At 42.8% G+C, this 21,212-nt stretch overlaps 1 protein-coding gene across 1 annotated transcript in view; it reads left to right on the forward strand.

Moving 5' to 3' along the window:
* The first annotated feature begins 7,421 nt into the window (after positions 1–7,421).
* PAWR (pro-apoptotic WT1 regulator) overlaps positions 7,422–21,212 on the forward strand; it is a 68,723-nt gene continuing 54,932 nt past the window's right edge. The window contains exons 1-2 of the mRNA XM_088055870.1: positions 7,422–7,494; positions 7,903–8,530. Of these exons, the coding sequence (XP_087911996.1) occupies positions 8,057–8,530 (474 nt within the window). The 5' untranslated portion in view covers positions 7,422–7,494; positions 7,903–8,056. The remainder of the gene's footprint in view (positions 7,495–7,902; positions 8,531–21,212) is intronic.

Here is a 21,212-nt window from a genome sequence, read left to right on the forward strand (position 1 = left end):
TCTGGTGCAGTACGCCGTGGGCACTCGCATCTTTCTGGTCTCCTCAGCCTTTTCTCCTCAGGTCTGCATGGATGGGGTTCTGCCCTATTTCCAAGCCACCATATATAATTATTTTCTGTGCAAGAGAGGGCTTTGAAATCTAATTACGTTCCCTGTTATCCCTGGAGATAGACATAAAAGACCCCAGAAGTCACTTTCTTCTTTTTGAGCAGTGTCTAAATTTCCCTTTGTGTGGGGAGTGGCACCCAGGATTGCTACATGCAGGCACTGAGTGCAAGAACTCCTTCATATTTTACCAACAAGTCACTACAAGCTTATCGACATGCCACAGCTGCTGGAAAGAGCAGCCTCTCCTCCATCTCCTCCTCTCCCCAGCGGTCGGTTTTCTCAGTTGCTCCTGAGTGTCATCCTGACCATCCAAACTCCCCTTTGCACACTCAGATCCCAGCCCTCACATTCAGTTCTTCTTGTACTTGCTGCCTATTTGCAGCCCCTCAGACCACCTCCTGTCCTTCTGCTTGCTTCTTGCACTTTCTACTCTCTCCTGTTTCACCCTGCAGATCTCATCACTGGTACTTCTTCCAGAGCTCACTGCTCCAAAGTTCTGTCATTGGTTGAATTCTCTGCTGTCCACAATTCCTCACTCTGCAAGCGCAGCAGCCTCAACACTGCATGCTCTCCCTCAGCCTCTGTTCCTCACCTCCCACTCCCCTTTCCTCGCACAGCCTTATCCGGAGCTTTTTAGATCCCTAATGGTTTCAAAGACCCCATTAATCTTTTCCTGACCAATGGATCTTTTTTGTTTTTTTCACTGATAATCTAATCTTTGCCGAGCAGGAATGTCTCGACCCAGCCAATGAGTTCCCACCTACTCTTGGTTATCTGTAAGGGTAGGTTTTTTACCATAAACTAAGCCCACTCCTAAGAGTCACCTGTTCCCACTCAATCCAGTTATTCCCCTCCTCAGGAATCGGCACTATTTTTCATAGGCTCCATACCTCAAAACAGTTTCCAGAGTGAAAGGTCTTACACTTCTTATTTTTAACTCATCAAGGTGTTTGCAGGCATAATTAACTATTTCCTAGTTTTCCTTCGTCTCATTTTGAGTGTCTTACAATAAAGCAAACCAATAAGGGGTCCTAATGCTAGGGAATAAATAAATTGAGCATTGGATGTGGGTTTGCTGAAATATGTAGCTTGTCTTCTCTTAAGTAACTTTTGAACTTTAAACTTAAATATGTATTTAAAGCCTGTCATCTTGAAAGGTGCATCACTGAAATAAATTTTGTAATATAAAATATCAACCACATTTTAACAATAGGATGCATTCTTTATTTATGTTCTTTAAACTATTTGCTTCCTTTGTAGTCTGTTTGGTTTCATACACACTCACTCTAAACTCCCTCCTCTGCTTACACTCACTGACGCGTTACTGCCATTGATTGATTGTTGTTTGTGTTTGCTTTGGACACTTCCAGATGATTGCTACTAATAACCAGTACTAAATTCCTGAAATATCTGCCTGATTCCTTTTCCAAGGCAACTTCATTATGGTGTCATACGAAGCACAGTAGGCCCTAGAAATATTGTGCTGCAGGAGAAAAATAATCTCCAATTGAAGGGATAGCTCAAACAAAGCATTGTAAAAAGCCATCACACTAAATTCTGCATGCATCATCTACTGCATTTCAGCAAAGGCCAAGCTTCTTAGTCAGCTCTCTGAGGAGATCCCTCAGCCTTAATTATGATTCTTTTGGGGCATAGTTTTGTGCTCACTGGACTTTCCTACTGTGTGCAACTCATCACCTGAACAAGGTTAGATCAAAAGGATGAGGTATAACAGTTTAACCAGGAAGTACACAGTAACAATCAAGAGGCCTAATTAATTTTTACTGACTTTGTATTGGTTTGTCAAAAAATCAAAATAATTCTTATGAGTTAGAGTGCTATTAATTAAAAAATCCAAAAAATCTAAAACCACAACATAACAGCCCTGAAGGATTATGAATTGTAACCAGTACCAACAAGACACAGACTGACAGTGAGCCAGGAACCACTGGATTTGGTTTCTAATTATTCATTTGCCTGCTTACATTTGGAGATACAGAAAGGCAGGAACAGAATTGTCTTTGGTGCAGACAAAAAATCCTTTTAACAATGTTTTATACTCATGAGCTAGATGCATAGAGGTCACAGAAGAACCTTGAGTTGGAAGGTATTCATAGGAACATGGCATCCAACTCCCTGTTTCTCACAGAACTAAATCTAAAACTAAAGAACTAATCTAAATCTAATCTAAAGAACTAATCTAAATCTAAAACTTTAGAACTAATCTAAAACTAAAGCAGGCGTACGGTCAGAGGCTGCTGTCTTTAAAAAGAATGAGTAGGCTCCATAGGTGCCGGAAACATCATAGAAAGGAACAAAGGTGGTGTTATTCAGATAACTTGAGGTTATCTTATAAGGAAGTTTACACCTATGTTATTACTTCTGTCACATGTAGAGGCACAGCCAGCTCTTTATCGCCAAGGTGAGAGACAGTATCTGAGATGGCACAGCAGTGGGGTAACCTGGCAGCCTCCCCACTAATGAAGGTGGCAGCAGGCCAGCTGCCCATTTAGGTAAGAACTCAGGACTCTAGAGGAGAACATGGCACAAAGGCCCTAGAAAACACCCAAGGCCTGCTTATATCCATAAGACTAGAGAGCTCTCTTGTGAAGGAATACAGAGAGCAAAGCATCTCTATTCTCAAAAGGGCAGGTCTGGAGCTGGACTAATAAACCAGCCTATGGCCAAATCCAATGCCTCTGAGTTATGCTCCCTGGTATTCATATGGCAAGGAAGTACAGGCATTCTGAAGGAGCATTTTAGTTCAACTGTGCTGCTCAACTATCTCCAGGTGGTATTGTGTCTTAGAAAATTTGTTCCAACACAAGTCTATGTCTACTTTATGTCTACCTACACTGAATTCCATCTGCTACTTTATCACTGCCACTCACTTCAGCAATTTGTTATTTTTCACTTTCTTGATTTGTTGTGTTTCTTTACAATTCTTTAATTTTGATGGATCCGTCATAGTGAAGAGCTCTGCTGCAAGATGCTCCCTAGGCTGCTTCATAATAGGGAAAAATGCTTTTTAAAAGTTCTCCTTTTGTATTGTGATCATATCCTGGCCCTACTGATCTCCCTTCAGGGGAATTGCTTCTATGCCATTTGCAAATGGGTCCCCAAGCATACTTACAGCCTGCCTTACAGCATCCACCTTTTCCTCCCTTCTTTCCCAAGCGCTGTGAGGCTCATCAGCATCAGCTTTTCCTCTACCTCCTTATACCTCGCTGATTAACATTTTTAACTCTGTGTCTGTTTTTACCTACTCCTCAACAATGCTCTAGGGCATACTCACCTGGTTCACTGTTCAAATCTGGCCCTCCAGAGTACCTGTTTGGATGAAAAAAAGAGGTACCACAGTTACTCAATAAACTCTGTCAAAACTACCCTGGCTGAACCTCACCACAAATAGCAAGGAGGTAAGACAAGCCAAGTCATTGCTCCATACCCCCATGGAGCAGAACATGAGCAGCAGCAACAGACCCTCTGACAGAGTCAGACTGGGAACTGTGGCAGGAAACACTCTCATCACACTTTTGAAGTCATCTGCACAGAAACAGAATTCATTTAATAAAGCTTGAGTGATAAAGCAGGTGGAACAAGTATGTGACTGAAAAAGTTTGGATTGGGTGAAGAAAGATGAAGAATGCTGAGTGAATGAACTTCAAAGGGGATCCATATGGGAAGCAGTAGACAGGTGCAATAAGTGGAAGAGTTCCATGGAAATGCAGGTAATAGGCAGACGCAAAGTAAAGTCTGGAGCAGAAGGAAGAGCATGTGTGTTTGAGAATCAGACAGGTGAACACAATAAAGCCAACAGAGACTTTGGGGAGAGATACTGAAGAGGGTGAGATGGAGGGAGTGTTTCAGTGAAGAACATACAGGCATGAGTGTATATAACAAATGTTTGCTAAGCTCAGAGCATGATGGTAACAAGTAAATGGGCATTGGGCAAGAATTTGGATGTTGTCCTTAATTTCCTCAGCCATTAATACGTTATTATGTTCTCTATTTTATTTTCCAGCCCTTGAAAATTGCCACTTCAGAAAAGATCATGGCTCAGATAAACCTGAATTCAGAACCTTAATAACTCTGGAAAATTTGGTTGAATCTCTAGAAGAAATTATAAAGCTCTCAAGCAGCTTGCAACCCTTTACAAAGGAGACAGCTTTGAAGTGCCCAACCCCAAAAGGCACTTAATTACCTTCAGAATTTAAGAATGAATTATGGGTTTTACTCTAAATTGAAAAATGAAGTATTTCTTCCATGACAAAGGAGATCAAGATCATCCTACCCAATCCTGGTGGTAATTTTACCTCTAGGGAAGAATTTCATTCCAGGATATATAAAAACCAGTATCTTACGGCTCAAGGACCCTTATCATTATGCCAATTTAAAATGTAGCTAATAAAACGAATTGTATTTCTAGGACTTAAAAATATCCTGAAGATTTCTTTTTTTTTGTAAGAAAAGAGAAAAGTGTTGCTCTAAAAATGTTTGCAAGCTATTTAGCTGCTCTCCCTTGTGGCAGAGGAAAACATGCAGTCTGATACTTAAACTATTTGGGACTTTATCCCTGAAAGCTCTCCAGCACAGACAACCTTATTGAGATGCAAACATCTGACAGTCAGCATTTTTGTATTGGGCACTTAAGCCCAACCTCACTCACCACAACATAACTTCTGTTAATTTATAACAGACTATAAGGCAAACAAACCTTTTTGGCACAAAAAACTCAAAACAACCAAAACCAAAACAAACAACAACAACAACAACAAAAAACAAAACCAAAAAAAACCCAAAAATAAGCTCACAATGTTTTTTATAGTAAAGAGATAAAAATCCAACAGTAGTGGTAGATGCAGCTAAAGCCTGGACATGTCAGCTCCTACACATAAGAAAAGTGGGCACAAGGGATGTGAAGCAGTGCAGGAACATCTAATCCTTGCTAGCTTCCACAGATTGCCACAGAGAGAGGGCTCAGGGGACAGCTGGCATGACCTGGGGTAACAGAGAACCAAGGGTGTCCTAAGAACTAAAACACATTGTTACATTTCTCAAGGTACACAACATGCTGTAAGTAACAACTTTCTAATATGACTTTTTTGCTAATATTTGGCCAGGTGTGCTGCTCAAGGTGTGTAATTATGAGGGTGAAACACTGTTATTGTCACAGTTACATGATTCTCTCAAGAAAAGCTCTTCATTATATAAATGGAAAAATTTTTCCTGACAGGAAAGACAATAACTCATATGAGAAATCCTTTTTCTAGATTATATTTTCTAGAAATGCAATTGAGTACTTGTCTAATTTAAAAGCTCTACAGATAAGAGTGCAGGTAAGACTTTTTTCTTCAGGAGAGTGCTTACTCAAAACTTTTGTTAGGACCAGCTTTATTAATGTTGTACTGCTGAGTAGTAAAGAGTAGCGTTAGTGCAGACCTATGTTTTTACCATCTATTTTTCTGCCTATTTACAGCTTTCCAAACCAACACTGAACTAGCTGGTTTTGTTTGGGGATTTTCCCTTGGCCTGAAAGACAAGAGTTTTTGTCTGCAGTGATGAAACGGCACCTTAAATTCCACATATACGAATCAATACCAACCACCACACCAAAAACACCCCTAAATCCAAACCAGAGCAGAAATCAGATATGAGTTCAGCGAAAAGTCCAAGTAAATGAATGATCACCAGAAGGGCAGAGAAGGTTGGCAGGGTGAGATTGTGTCCACTGCTGTGAAAGAGAACGGAGTGAGACTTACTTAAGGCACAAGTGGCTACATGGACTAATCCTGTTATTTACATTGTGCACAGAGCCTAGCAGCAGATATTTGGAGCTCCATTTTGCTAGATATTTTTTATCCCTATCACCTTTTTTGTTTTTTGTTTTTTTTTTTTTCTGTAAAAAGAAACTAAAAACCCTTGCAAAGTTTATATTCTGAAGCACTACTGAATTTTATTAACTAGGTGGACAAATTTAGGACTGAAAAGAGTCTGAAAAAGGGAGGTGATGGAAAGGTGATAATGTGCTCTCAGTTAGTTAAGCCAGGCTATATGGATTTCCTCTGACCGATATAAGCCTGTATCTTGTCCTGAGCCAGGCGGAAGGGTGGCACCGACGCACTCCTTTCCCCAGCATACCACTTACATAGCAGGATTAAGCAAACCACAAATCTGTTGAAAGCCTTGATTTTCAAAAGTACCACGATCAGTTTTCAGGGCGCTACTAAGCCACAGTGAATTCAGGCAAATCAAAAGAAGCTTCAGTTTTGCGTGCAGATTTACCCATCTTATCACCTACACAAACTGTTCAACAGATAGCACGTGCTCCCCACCACGGTCCTTGCATTTTCGTTTTTCCTAACATTTAACCCAGTCAGGTTTCCCCACCGACGGCCGTTCTTATTTATAAACGAGACATCTGTCAAGTCTTTGCAGCGTGACTGGCGGAAACCCCTTGAATCCTGGCTTCGTCACGCAAACACAGGATCTTTCCCAACCTTCCGCCCGCGGGAGTGACTTCCACCAGGCTAGCAGCAGCCTGCCCAGCACCGGCGCGGCCCAGAGGAAGTCATTCTGCTGCGGGAGTCACTGACCTCGGGCTCTTTCCCTCCGTGCCCCGACCCCGCTGCACAGCGCAGCGGCGGCACCACGCTTCGAGCCCGAGCCGGCTCTGCCGTCCCTGCTGACAGCGGAGCGGCGGGCTGCCAGCGCCGGGCTCCGCACGGGCTGCTCGGCTCGGCTCGTCTCGTCCCGGGGACAGCGCCGGGGGCAGCGCCGCTCCGCCCCGGGGCCGCGCCCGGCACCTGCCCCGCGGGAAGCGGCCGCACGTCGGGGCCCTTCAGCCGAGGCTTTGCGGCAGGTGCGGGCGGGTTTGGCGAAGCCCCCGCGGAGGGGAGTGACACCAGACCGCCTTCTCCGGCCCCTCCTGGCGGGGCTCCGACAGCCCCCGCCCGCCGTTCGTTAAAGCCGCCGGGAAAGCGGAGCGCGGCCGGGGCCAGCAGCGTCCCGGCCCGCTCATCCCCACTCCGCTGCTGCCGCGGCGTCCCTCGCCCTCTCCAGCCCTCGCCGCCGCTGCTCGGGAGCGCCGAGGTCCGTGTCCGCTCCCGCGCCAGCGCTGCCCGGCGCAGGTGCCAGGGCACTGGCGGTGGGGTCGCGGCCCGCACCGGGCCGGGCGGAGCCTCCCCGCCCTCACCCCATTGTCGAGGCTATCTCGGCAGTTTCCGCCCTGGCTTCGGCTGTGTCCGCGCCGCGATGGGGAAAGGGGAGGGAGCTGGGGAAGGCTCGGGGCCGCGGCGCTCCTTCCGGGACGGCGGGAGGCGGTGCCGCTCACCTGGTGCCGCCGGCGCTGTGCAGCGCCCGAGCCGCGGCCCCGCCGGGCGGGAGGTGAGCGCCGGCCGCGCTCGCCCCGCCCTGCTGCGAGCGGGAACGCGGCTCCCCGGGCAGGCGAGCTGGTGGCGGGGGGATGGCACCGGCTTCGGGGGGATGGCACCCGATGGCCCGGGGCGAGGGACGGCGGTGCGCGGCCGTCGTGGCCGCAGCGGGCGGGCGGAGGAGGAGAAGGCGGGTGCCGCCGGGCGGCCCCGCGCTGAGGGGAGCCCCGGGGAGCGAGGGGCGCCGTGCCGGGGTCGGGCGGCGCGGTCCGAGCCGTGGGAGCCAAGCGTGCGAAGGCGGGCGGTGATGGAGAGCCGTCCGCTGGGGCCGGGGGCTTCCCGGGGCGGCGGGACGGGAATGGGCAGCGCGGCGGGTCGGCTCACGTCTCTCCCCCCCCCCCCCCCCTTTGTTTCTCTCCAGGGTGTTTGTGCTTCTCCGAGCCTCTCTCCCCGCCCCCGTCTCTCCCGCCCGACCCGCCGGGACCTCTCCTCTCCGGGCGGCAGCAGAGCCGCCTCGGGGCGGGCGGCGGCAGCGGTGCTGGTGGGGCGCTCTCGCCGTCCAGCCCGCCGGGAACATGGCGACCGGCGGCTACCGCAGCGCCGGGGGCAGCACCACGGACTTTCTGGAGGAATGGAAAGCCAAGCGGGAGAAGATGCGGGCGAAGCAGGCACCGCCGGCCCCGGGCGCACCGGGCGGGGGGGAGCCCCGTCCTGCGGGGGGCGGCCCCTCGGCCGAGCTGAACAACAACAGCACCAGCCTGCCCCCCGAGCGCGCTGTGCCCCCCGCCGGCGGGGCGCTGAACTGCCTCGGGCTCGCCAGCGCCAGCCTGGGCCGCGGCGCCCCCGCCAAGGAGCCGCCGGCGGCACTCGCCGGGAGCCGCGGGGCCGAGCCCGCCGCCCTACCGGGCTCCCCCCAGGGCGAGGAGAAGCTGGCCGCCAAGGGAAAGAGCTCGGGCCCCAGCTCCAGGAAGGGGAAGGGGCAGATCGAGAAGAGGAAGCTGAGGGAGAAGAGGAGGTCGACAGGTGTGGTGAACATCCCGGCCGCCGAGGTGAGCGGGGACGGGGGGGCGGCTGCCGAGGGGGCGAAGCGCTCTCCCCGCACTGCGGGCGGCAGCGGACGGGCCGCGCGGGGGTCGCGGCAGGGCGGCATCCCAAGCGGCCGACAGATGAGGTGTCATTTATCCTAAATAAGTTAGACCTGTCATAACTTGCGGCTTTTTCCTTTCTTTTTTTTAAAGTAGCTTCTTGTCGACAGAGAGTAAGCTCGAAGCTTTTGGAGCTGAGACACATGCCTCTTACAATATGGTCAAAACAGTAGTAATGAGAGAAAATTGATTTATCAGCTTGGAATAGATGTTCAGGTGTAAATATTATTCGGTTTGGAACACAGAAGAATTTCCTGCACTGGAAAAAATGTAGTGGTTTACAGAGCATTTTTTTGAGGCAGAGGAAGATATTTTTATCAGCCAACACAACTGTCCTCTGTGGTTTGCTACTAGTATAAAAATCTGGCATTGATTTGTAATACTCCTAGAGGAATTCAGAAGAATGATAACTAAGCTTTTAGCTTGTTTTGCAGTTAAGAAGAAAGGCCACAGGAAACTTTGAACAGAGTTGGATTTCTGTCTACAGTTTTGCACTAGTATTGGTGATCACCGTATTTTTGTAGAAAAAAACCTTGTATTCCTTTTGGTTAATATTATTGATTATCAAAGTAACTCGAGACAATTGAAGATCTTTGTTTCTGAAGCAGCAGGAGAAGGTTAAATTGTGTTCTTCACACCTGAAGTTACTAACCCTTCTGACATCCTAGGCAGTTTCACAGCACACACTTGTGAGGTGGTCTTAGAAGGCTGAGAAATGAGTTTCAGGGAGAATAGAAATCTTTATAACTGTGGGTTTTGAGAACAATTACTTGCAAACTTTAGTTTGAGGTAAAGGGTTTTGGCATAGGTCTTCAGTATCATTGTTTTGTAAAGTGGTGAATACAAGTGAGTTCTTTTTGGGTTTTTTTTTTCAGAATGTGCAAGCCTCATAGACTGCACTTTGTTTGTTTTACATGGACTTCCCCCTTAATTACCTGCCTTTTGTGCCTTTTATAGGAACCTTAAAATGCTGCATCTTTACTTCTCTAATTGAACTCCTCCTAGCCCAGCCAGTAATGGTTTTGCACATTGCAGCAGGGGTTGTATGACGTGATGTTTTAGGGGTCTCTGTTGTGTACCCTCTCCCTAGTTGTACTCTCTTTGGTTGCTTGGTTTTGAGTGGTGGGTTTCTTTTTGCTCTTTGAGGCTAATGTCCTAGTTCTTTGAACTAGTTTTTTGAACTACTGTTCCTGTGGTAGTTTTTGGGTGGTGTGGTTTGGGGTTTGCTAGTTTGGTGGTGGCTGGGGCTTCTGTTTGTTTTGTTAAAGTATTACTCAAAATAAGTCTTGCTTTCCAGGAAAACACATTCCTTGCTCAGCAGCCATTACAATCCTGTGTTTGAATTTGCTGCATTTTTAAGGGTATCTTTGTTTATTAAGGGCAACATATTTAGGCATTGAGAAACAAGTTCTCACCTGCCCCCTAAACTTTTGAGGGCCTAAACTTTGCTGAGTGTCACCACATGTTGGCGCTTCTTGGAAACTGCTTGTACCTTTATGCTAATTGCTTCTATAACTAGCAATTAAGCATTTCATCACATTTTTAGGGTCAAATTTTAATAACTGTAGATAACAGTTGTACAAGGTGTCATTGGGGAAGCTTGCTACTAGTAACTGTTGCATTTTTTTACCAGCATATACTTATGTAGAGCTATCTCTTTTCAGTATTTAACCTTTCTTAAATGTTTTTATTCATTGCCACATGCATTCCTAAGAATTGTTTAGCTAGGGAACACTAGACCATTCCTGGTAGTGAACAGCTTCAAAAACAGTCTCCAGTGTCAAATGTGAGTACCTACTTACCGGTTTATGCTTTGCAGACTGTTTACTTGTCATGTCTTTCATACAACTACAGAGAGGCATGAGAAAATGTTTTCAAGTATTGATTCAACCTGGTCAGCTGAAGTTCTCAGACAAAAGAAGGCTGTGATGTAGATGATGGCTTGTTGGAGTACACTCCAGTTTCTTGCTGTCTTTCTCACCAGGTGCTAGGCATAGCTTTACTGTGCAGTACGTCGTGACTTGGTAGTAGTACGCACTGAGTTTTACCACTTACAGCTCTTCATGGTGTATGTTTAAAAATTATTTCTCAGGAGATGTTATTTTAGAGCTTTCCTCGGTGTTTCATTGTCTTGCTTTTCAGAAAATAATTTTTGTAATTTTTGTCTACAAAGTAGGCATTTTATGCTGAATATCTCCCTCTGATGATTATCATGCCACTGTGGTGGAGACCAGTAAGATCCTCTGAAATTGAAATAGGTACCTATTGAAAAAAATGCGCTCCAAGAAGATACAAAATGCCTAAAAGCCCAAAACTGAATACAAAAATAGGTTTTGCCCCAAAGAATTAGGATTTAATTTCATTTGCAATGCAGCTGGAGAATTTATTGATAGGAAAGGTGGCAGAATACGAAGAGTTTGTGTTGTCTCAGTTATCTTGAAATGGGCATGAAAAACGTTAGAAGATTACTCATTAATGATTAATTTCTTTCCTGTTCAATGGGAAGGTAATAGGGCCAGTTCTTAAAGAGTCTTGTCTCTTCAGTGTATTTTGTATAAACGTTGATAAAGGGTAGAAACTACAGTGGAAGCTGTGAAAACAGATGGTGACAGGTTGGCAGTTGACAATGCTTTGTATTTAGAGACCACCTTGATAAAAGTAAAGGTTGTTTTTTACCTTCTCAGCACTAGTGCTTATCTGAGTAATGGAGACTTTTGAAAATGGCTTTGGAAACACAATGTTTTTCTTTTCAGCAATTGTGAAGTAGTTTCTTGAGAGCTGGATCTGCTCTAAATAGTAAGTGCTATGGGATTTGGGTTATGTTGATTCATAACAATTCTTTAGGTTGTAAAAGGTAACTGAATTATATGTAATTATCATTACTATGTATGTTTCCTTCCTTAAATATTAGATTTTATAACCATTTTTAGTTATGTTTAGAATGTGTTTCTCTGTTTGCAGGTGCTCACTTGATGCAGGTGTTGAGTTTACTTGCAGCTTTTTTCTCATATACAGTTGTGCTAGTGCCTATTTAAGAAACACAGAGTTCCCATTATTCACTTACAGTGCTTTGTGAGGATCCATATATAGGGTGAGACTTAGGTTTTGTATGGTTATAATAATTGTCTGGCTCCAATCAGATCAAATTGCACTGGTGAAACTGCAGCTTTAGTTCCTGTAACTTTACATTTGAGGATTATGCAGGTATAGCTGTGTGAGGTTTTTTTTGTTGTTGTTTTTTTCTGAACTCCAGAAAGGAGAATAACAAGTATTTTTGTGGTTACTTTTTTTAAAAAGGTATGTATGTATTCAAAATCTTGGCTCATTTAGGAAGGACAGTTATCTAGCTGGGTTTTGTGTAATGCATGCAGTATAGATAAAGTTTACATTTTTACTTAACCAGATGGAAGTCATCTAAGTTGGGAAGTGTTCTTTTGTTAATAACAGGGTGATGAATGATTTTACAAGGTGTAAGGAACACTGCTCTGTGTATTTTATACCTGAGGCTGCCAGACCCGAAACACCACAGTCTCCTGACCTGTTTGTGGGAAATACTGGAGTGAAAGGTGGAAGTGATTCAGATATGGACTCTGCAAAAGATGTTCAGCCAGTCTGTGCTCATCTCTTGTCTTATGGACAGCAGTAAGGATATAACTTCTTGCAACCTCACTGATGGCTGCCTGTCAGGAGTCTGCCTGTGTGTTCAGAAGGCACTGCATATGTGGTGCTTGGTAGTGTCCTACTGAACAACAGCCTTGGGAGTAGGCAGAGCAGGGGGTGCTTTCTGTGGGGAAAGAGAGTTCCTGCTACTAGAGAAGTCCAGTGTGCTCAGCTGAGGAGACTAAGTGCTACATGTGTCAGGCATGGCAATTACTCTGTGTGTTGTAAAGGAATTGAAATCCTTCTCTGAATGGCTGGAAACTAGAGAGAGGAGTGGAATCCTGTACTAGCTGTTGAGCTCTTTTGATTAGAAGTTTGCCTTCAGCATTATCTTTCTTAGTGATTCCATACCTGAGGATTAAAGTGCCTTCATGTTATATCTTGAGATTAATGAGGTAGTGTTTTTCCATTGTCTAACATCTGTTGTATTGTAAAACAACTTGTTTCTTTTCGTATGTGTTGTGGGAAAGAAGAGCCTGAATAAGTGGTTGTTCAAAGTACTAGAAAAAAACCCTGCACGATACCCATACCATTCATGCAGATGTAGTAGTATTATAATGGAAGTCTGAAATACATTTATTTGACCTGGACAACCATTCATGATAGGTTAGACCATTCTCCTGATGGCTTTGTCTAGTGAACACCTCTTACTAGGGTTCCATTTATGGTTCTTCCTTCAGATGTGGCAGGGTGAATACAAGCATTTTCAGGTTCCATAAAAGAATTGTATTGAGATTGTTTGTGTCCAGTTTGTTTTGCTGTTAATACCTTTGTGAACTCTGATTTTACCAAGTCTCTTGACAATACCTGTTCAAAAGGCATCTTTTCTTCTTTCCATCTTCTTTTAGCACAAGGTAAGCTTATCTTTATTTTTTTTTAAGCTTTATTTTGTTTAAGAGTATGCTTTAATATCCTGACATAGCTAGGTACTGGAAGTTATTTGGCCAGAAAATCAATCACAGCTAAGTTTTTAATAAACTTAAAAGTCTGGAAAACTTTCAATCCCGGAATCCATGCAGCAGCTTCTAAATCACTGTGTGTACCTCCCAGGCCTGGTGTGCCCATTCTGTTGCTTATCACTGGCAAGCCTGGGGGAAAACCAGGTTTGCCTGTGATAAGCAATGGAACTGCATGGCAAAATGTGATGAGCTGCATGCTCATGAGGTCCTTCAGTCATCCCCAGGAGGTGCTGGCTACAATGAACTGCACTTGAAACGTTCCTACACTGATGCACACAGCAAGAGGAGCTTTTGTAGTCCCAGAGATGTGACCATAAGTGTGATCAGGACCATAAGTGAAACCTGGTGGGATGAGTCCTGTGACTGCTGTGTTCCAGTGGACAATTACCGGCTCCTCAGGACAGATAGGGAAGGAATATCCTTCCCTGCCTATCCTCCTCAGGATAGGCAGGGAAGGTGATGTAGGTAATAGAGGGGCTGGAATGTATGGAGCTTGGAATTAGCAATGGCACAGTTAGAGCTACTAAGGCTTAAGGGACAAACTGCATTATGGAAGTCTTCTGTAGGCAGCCCAGCCAGGACAGCACTGATGAATTATCCTTTAGAAGCTAAAGGATATCTATAAATCAGCCACCCTTCTTCTTATAGGGGGACCTCAGTTTGCCAAATGTTAACTGGGAGCACCACACAGCTGGTACAAACAGGTTCAGAAGATTTTTAGAGTACCTGGATGGTAACTTCTTGAGATAGATGCTACGGGAGTTGACTAGGAAAGGTGCCCTTCTTGATTTGTTGCCTTCCTCAGACAGGGCTTGTGAGTGGGCTGGAGTGGAGTGACTGGTGGCTGTCTTGGCCATAGTGACCATGAAGTTTAAAATGGACATGAGGAGAGCAGACTTCAGGCTGCTCAGGGAACTTCTGGTGAGTAAGGTCCCTTGAGAAGGTGCTTTTGGAGGTGCTGTGGTCTAACAGTGTTGGTACTTAAGTACCGCGTTCTAAGAGTACAGGAGCAGGTAATTTGGAAATGTTGGAAGTCAAGCATGTGAGACAAAAGGCTGACTTGTCTGAGCAGGGATCTTCTGCAGCTAAGGCAAAAAGGAAAGTGTATGTCCAGTGGAAGCAATGTTCATCGATATGGGAGGATCATAAAGATGCTGTTTCACCTCTGTGAGGAGAAAATTTGTGTAGCTAAATCTCAGTCAGAATTGAAGCTGGCCAGAACTGTGGGAGACAGTAAAAACGGCTATTTAAAAATATGTTAATAGCAAAAGTCAGTGCAGAAATAATATATGTGATGAGGATGGTCATCTCACAAACTGGAATGTAGACAGAGCAGAGACATTTAATGGTTTCTTCACTTCAGTCTTCGACACTGGTGGTGGACTCTTGGAGTCCCAGTGCCCTGAGCTGGAGAACCATGACTGTGAGAATGGTAAACTCCCAGTGAACCCCAATCTTGTACAGGATTTGCTTCTTCAGCTGAATCCCTCAAAATCTATCAGACCTGATGGAGTTCATCCAAGGGTACTCAAGAGCTGGCTGATGTCATCACAAGACCTCTCTTGATGATTCTTGAATGATCTCGGGAATCTGAAAAGGTCCAAATCAACTGGAACTTGACAAATGCCCCAGTTTTCCAGAAGGACCAGAAAGATGCCCCTGATAACCACAGGTCTCTCAGTCTCACTTCAGTTCCTGGTAGAATTATGGAGAGGATTATGTTGGGAATTATTGAGAAACACCTGAAGGACAATGCAGTCATTGATCACAGCACAGGTTCATGACGGAAAAGTCCTGCTTGTCAAACTTAATTTCCTTTTTTGACAAGACGACTCCCCAGTTGATCAGTGGATGCCAGTTGTGATCTTTTTGGATTTCGGTAAAGCTTTCCATGATGTCTGTCACAGGATCCTCTGGACAAAATGTCCAGCACACAGCTGGATAAACATGTCACGCGGTGGGTGAGCAGCTGTGAGCAAAGGGTTACGTGGGTTAGGCTGGTGACCTGTCACTAGTGAGGCTCTGTCCTTGGCCCTGTGCTCTTCAGCATCTTCCTAAATGACTTGGACACAGGGCTTGAAGGAATGCTAAGTCAGTTTGCTGATGGCACTGAGTTAGGAGGAGCTGTTGATTGCCATGAAGGCAGAAGGACTTTGACAAATATAGGGGCTGGGCAATCACCAACCCTATGAAGTTTGAAAATTACAAGTGCTGGATTCTGCACATGGGGTGGGACAGCCTTGGATGTACAGACAGACTGGGGCATGTAACACTGGAGAGCAGCCCTGTGGAAAAGGACCTGGGAATCCTGGTCAAGGGCAAATCAGAAGAGCCACTGTTGATTAGTTCCATACAAATTTGTACTGAGTTCTTAAAACTATATCTAGTTTACATTCATTACATATATGTAAACTCATGTGTAGTTTGGTCTGCAACTTTTTTTCCCTCCAAGTTGGAGTTAGGTATTTAAAGAATTTCAATTGAAAGACTAAGTGGATGACTTATTTTCTGTGCTACACAAGGTCATGGGAAATGAAAATAAAAACCACAACCCTGATGTTTTATTTCAGGATTTTACTGTATTTGATCTGCTTGCATGCTGCTATGAAGAACTGAATGGAACATTTAGGTCTCTTAGGTCTCTCCATTCAACTCTGTAATAACCACAAGTAACAACCATGTAATAATCACATCATCTTTGATGGAGCTGTTTTTGATACAAAATAAAAGAACATCATCCTGACTTACGGTAAGCTTAAAAAAAGAAATTAAGAAAAAAAAAAAACCCCAAACCTCAGAGAAACAAAAGTAATACCATGCCATCTGTAATTTTTACCTATCTTAACTCTCAACAGGTACTTACCTTCAAACAAAAATGCAAAAAGCCAAAACAAATCAACCCCAAAAAAACAACCATCCAAAGAAAAAAATGGTGCTAGGTATGGGTTTCATACAGTGTTTTATGCAACATTTCATTGATTTTCTTGATCTGAAACCTAAGTAAGTGAATCTCTTAAGTCAGAAGATTTTTTAGTAGATGAGAGACTTGTGGAAGTGTAGTCCAGGGCAGTGCTAGGTATTTTCTTTGTGTAGGTATTGAATCTTAGTGTAATTAAGGTTGAAAGGAACATCAGGGTGTCTTTAATTCAACCTTGTTGCATCCAGTCAGACCTTGAAAATCTCCAAGGATGAAGTCTTCACAGCTTCTTTGGGCAATGCTACCAGGACATGACTGTCCTTGAGATGAAAGTGTTTTCCTTTCTTTCAGTCTGTCCTTCAGGTTTACATCCATTGTCTCCTGCAGTGCACTGCTGCAAACAGCTTAGGTCTCTACTTGGTGTCTGCCTAGGACAGTTGGAAAAAAGATGGATTTGGTGTTCTGGAAGAGCAACAATCTAGACAGTCTTTAGCTGGCAGAAATAGGTGTTATAACAAGATTTCTTATTAGCTGTTTCAAAAGTGCTCTAGGAACTCTTAGTCTGCTCTTAGAACAAATTTAATCTGAATACTTCTTCCAAGATGCAGTGAGCAGAGTAATCAGTGATACAAAGTATAATTTCAATTTCTTCCATACACTTTGTCTTTACAGGTTGAACTAGGAGTTACTATTAACATTTATCAATTAAGCAGTGCTTTGCCCAGCCAGAACTCTGGCAGTGCCTTATTAACCTTAGTTGTTTGAAGTTTGGCAGGAGTTGTGCTTGTAGTCTGTGTCCCAGACTGTTACTCAGAGATTGAGATGGAGTGTGTGTAGTTTTTATTCATGGTGATGAGGCTTATTAACTTTTATAGACTACACCCAATTTGAAATAGGACCATGACTTCATATTTTCAGCAAGCCTGATATGAAAAGTCATATTGATCTCTGGTCAGAAAACAGTACTTAGCAGTACCTTACTCACACCTCTGTTAACTGATCAACTTTCCTCATTTTGTCTCTTATAATATGCATTCTTCACAATGTAGAACCCAGCAAAGATTCCATACGTGACTGCTCTGTTCTTTGTAATGGTTTAGTAACTATTATCTTTTCACAGTTACTATTTAATGATTTTTTCCTGAAGCTGGTAGCTGCTACAGGTGCCTCTAGAACACAAAGTCAAAAGCTTATCTTTCTTTGTAGTTTGTTTCCTTCTGAGGAGTAGTTTTGAGTAAGATGTGTTTTGAGTAAAGATCTAGGTATTCTGAAATGTGGAAATTGAAGTGGAGCATGGAAGTACTTGGTCCTGTAGAAAATTATATTTTTGACCTGTGCTAAATGAGTTGTTTAACTTCTGTCTTTGAGACAGCCATACTTAAGGTTACCATTTTTTCCTTCCTATAAAAGATCTGAGGTCCTTTTGTAAAAAGTTCTCTTTAAATTAATGCACCAACTCCAAGATGAAAGATTTTGTGTGTGGGTCTGTAATGTGGTACTTCAAAGGACAATTGTATGACATTGTCATTTCAATTAGACAAAAGCTAAAAATGTCTGCAAAATGCTTAGAAATGCTGAAAGATTTAAAAACTGAATGTAGAGCCATTTGACAGAGCAGTCCTTTGGTTTTATTCAGTTAGAAAAATTGAGATGGTCCATGTTATTTTTTTTTTTTCACATTTTAAATTGCATTAATTTATGCTGTATTATGCTGGGAAGAGGTAAAAAATGTGTTTGGAACTTAAATTATTAGTTAATGATTTGTCATTAACTAATATTGTCATTTGTTTTTCAAGATGTTTGAGCTAGAAAATGGTCACATTTCTTTCACAAAGGTAGTAAAGACTGTAGTAATCTCAAAAATGTGATAGTTTTCAGATTTGGAATTCTGCAACCGAATGTTTAAGAAGCATATATTTGGTGTGTTAAGTACTCTGATAAAGCATTCCAATTAAGTATTTTGGAATTGGGCACTTAGAGCATTCTTATCAATTAAATTAGGGACCTGCACTTGACAACCAAATATTTAGGTACCTGCATTCAGACACTCCTGAATGGCATAACTAGAATTTTGTTGGTCCTAACACATCTGTCAAAGAATTTCCCATTCAGCCTATTTCTCTACTCTTTTGATCCATTACTAATAGAATTGAAAAAGGACAAAGTCTGTAGTACTTTGCAATGGCTAGAAAGACATAGAAACACTAAAGGTAATTTTGTGAAAATAGAAATAAGACAAAAATTAACAAAACTTGTACAGTGAGTGCACATAAAGCTACCTTGTATTCTCTTGAAGATGATGTGCATTGTAATTACCTTGTGTGAAATGCTGCACCTCGGGCAGGTGACTTCTACAGCAAAATACGGGAGCTATTTTTAGCCTGAGGCAGAAACTGAGGAGCATCTCCTTATCTGACAATCTTCTTTAGTCTAAAACATAAATAGGTGTTTTAATATATCCCATTTCATTTAAAAAAAAATGGAGCTTGTCAGATGTCAAATCAGTTTTTGTCAAAGTTACCCAGAGGCTATTTGAATGCAGGTGTTGCTAAGCAGCTCAATACAAAAAATACACTTCTCATAGCATATTACATTTTTTATGAGATACAAGAATATTTCAGAATCAAACCAAGAATTTGGAAATAGTCTATTGTGGTCTATTTATTTAGAATGATCTGGAGGTTGTTTGCATGTTTTTATGTTCTAAAGCTTTCATCACTTACTGCTGGCCTGAGCAGAGACCGGAAAATGAGATCTGAAGCCTGGATTACCTACATTGTACAAGTTATCAGTTAATATCTATTCCATTGTGATGAGTGTAAGCATCTCTACAGCTCTGTATTTAGGTGCTGCAGTTTATTAATTGATGTTGAGAATAGCTGTTCTGTATTGAGATTGTCCTTGGATCAATGTGGAAGGACCTGGATGGTGCTTGTGCACTGCTTAACTTATGGTTAATAAATCATGCTGACCTTACCTGACTCCATCTGGAAATAATGCAAAATGTTGATGTGCAAATGGGATACAGTGATGTTCAAGCTGACTCTCAGACCTTTGGATGTCAGTGTTGCTTCCCACTTCTAAGAGTGCTTGGTGGGCTTGCCACTACATTGCATAAGTACAGTTGTTTTTAAATCAGTGCAGATTGTGCAGTGGTGCATGTGCTTGAGGTCTATCAGATCTCAGTTTGGAAGGAGCAATATTAAAAAAAACAGCTTTTGTACCACTTTGGCAGAATGGAATGGTTTCTGTCCCTTTAAAATACACCTGTAATAATCTTTCTTTAAATACGCTTGGGGATTTTTAGCCTGAGGCAGTAAGTGAGGAGCAATTTAGTAGATTTACTGAAGTCACAGTAAATAACAAAAAAAGGCTAAACTGAAGGATAAATTCAAGATGTGTATCCTGTAATATGTTACAGAACTTCCATAAAGATGACAAATGTCCTGATATTCTAAAAAATAGATGATAAGGAAAGATAGCTAACTACAGATACAGTTTAGAAGAGACAATTCTGTTGGTGTGTCTGGGGAGAATTGATTATCATGATAAATAAAAAGCAGGCCACTAAACAGAGGTGATTTTCTATTGTGCTGTTGATTGGTTTGTTTTCATCTTAATTTTGTTTTAATTATTTGGTCTCTTGAATGCATTTCTTATCCAGTGCTTGCATACAAGGTGATATTTATAAAACCTTTTGCATTTCTTCATAATCTGGGGACTGAGATAAACTTTTTCGAAGAATACTGGGAAAAACCAGGAAGGGTTGCATAAGTTCTAAATCTGCAGTGACTGTATGGCTGGATTCTCTCTTCATTTTCCACAACACTGCCAAAATGAGTATGGGATAGACAAAACTTGTATTGGAAAAAAGAGGTGAGCACATGACAAAGAGAAAGTAGAGCAGCAGGATTTGAGTGTCAGAAGGGAGAAAGAAAAGTATGTTCCAGCCCTTCCAAAGAGGACTATAATGTCTTCTGTCTGCTCCTTTTTTATTTTACATATAGAGAAAGCTTGTTTGAAAACAAAGGTTTTGCAGTTTACTTGCTTTGTAGTTATGGAAATACATTCCTTGAAATATTTTACAGTTGAGAAAATCATGAATTTTCTAGTCAGTGTTTTCATGCGTTAGCAGTTACTGGTACAAGTTGATTTGAAAGGTGCAACTGTAACTGAAAATAAAAATTTCTTACGAACAAATGAAATCACTTTATTTTCTCGCTTTTTTACTTCTAAGAACTTGACTAAGTTTTGACTTAACAACTTGGCTAAAATTTTAGGTGGCATACATCATGTCTGTAAGAGGACATTCCCTTTATCAGTGGTTGCCACAGGTTTTATTTAACAAGAATAGTCTCAGAATGGCATGTTCGGTCATGCCTTAACTGTATGACAAACAAAATGCCTGAAGCAGATAGAGATAACAGAAAATGGGGACTGTATTCTAGCAAAGAGACACTGGCTCATGAAACAATCATGTTCATCCCTGGTATTCCAACCCTTTCTTTTCTTTCTTCCCTCAAAATTCTGGCACTGCCAGATACTGGCAGTAGTGTACTCCAGCAATTAAGAGGTGAAAGGATGTGAAGCCTATATGCCTGATAAGTTCATTTAAGATAAAAATGTGTTATACCAATGCAACATTTCTTATTGATCACTGAGAGTATTTAATTTGTAGCAAATCTGTTTCCCAAAGTACAACAATGAAAAACCTCACTAAAAGTGCACCCATTTAAAGCATAGTAACAATCTTCACGAGTCCTTTTGTGTGAGTGTATAATGAGGGAAAGTAGGATGGTGGATTAAAGCTAGAATAATCTTTTAGAGTTCAGTTTTAAAACTTCATCTTAAAGATGAAAAAAGAAAGGGGTAGAGGTATTTGAGCCTTTGTTTGTTTGGCTTCTTTTAGAGCACAGGTTGATCTTCTATTTTGCAAAATACCTGGTTGTTTTATTTCTGGTTTGTTTTGTAGCCTTATCTTCCATTTTTCTTAGTCATTTGTTTCTGACTAATTTTTTTAATAGCCTGTTATGTACCATGTCCACTTCTG

This window comes from Pseudopodoces humilis, chromosome 5, assembly GCF_049639895.1.
Source record: "Pseudopodoces humilis isolate 2021_Gansu_Grassland_sample_001 chromosome 5, ASM4963989v1, whole genome shotgun sequence".
Lineage (NCBI taxonomy): Eukaryota > Metazoa > Chordata > Aves > Passeriformes > Paridae > Pseudopodoces > Pseudopodoces humilis.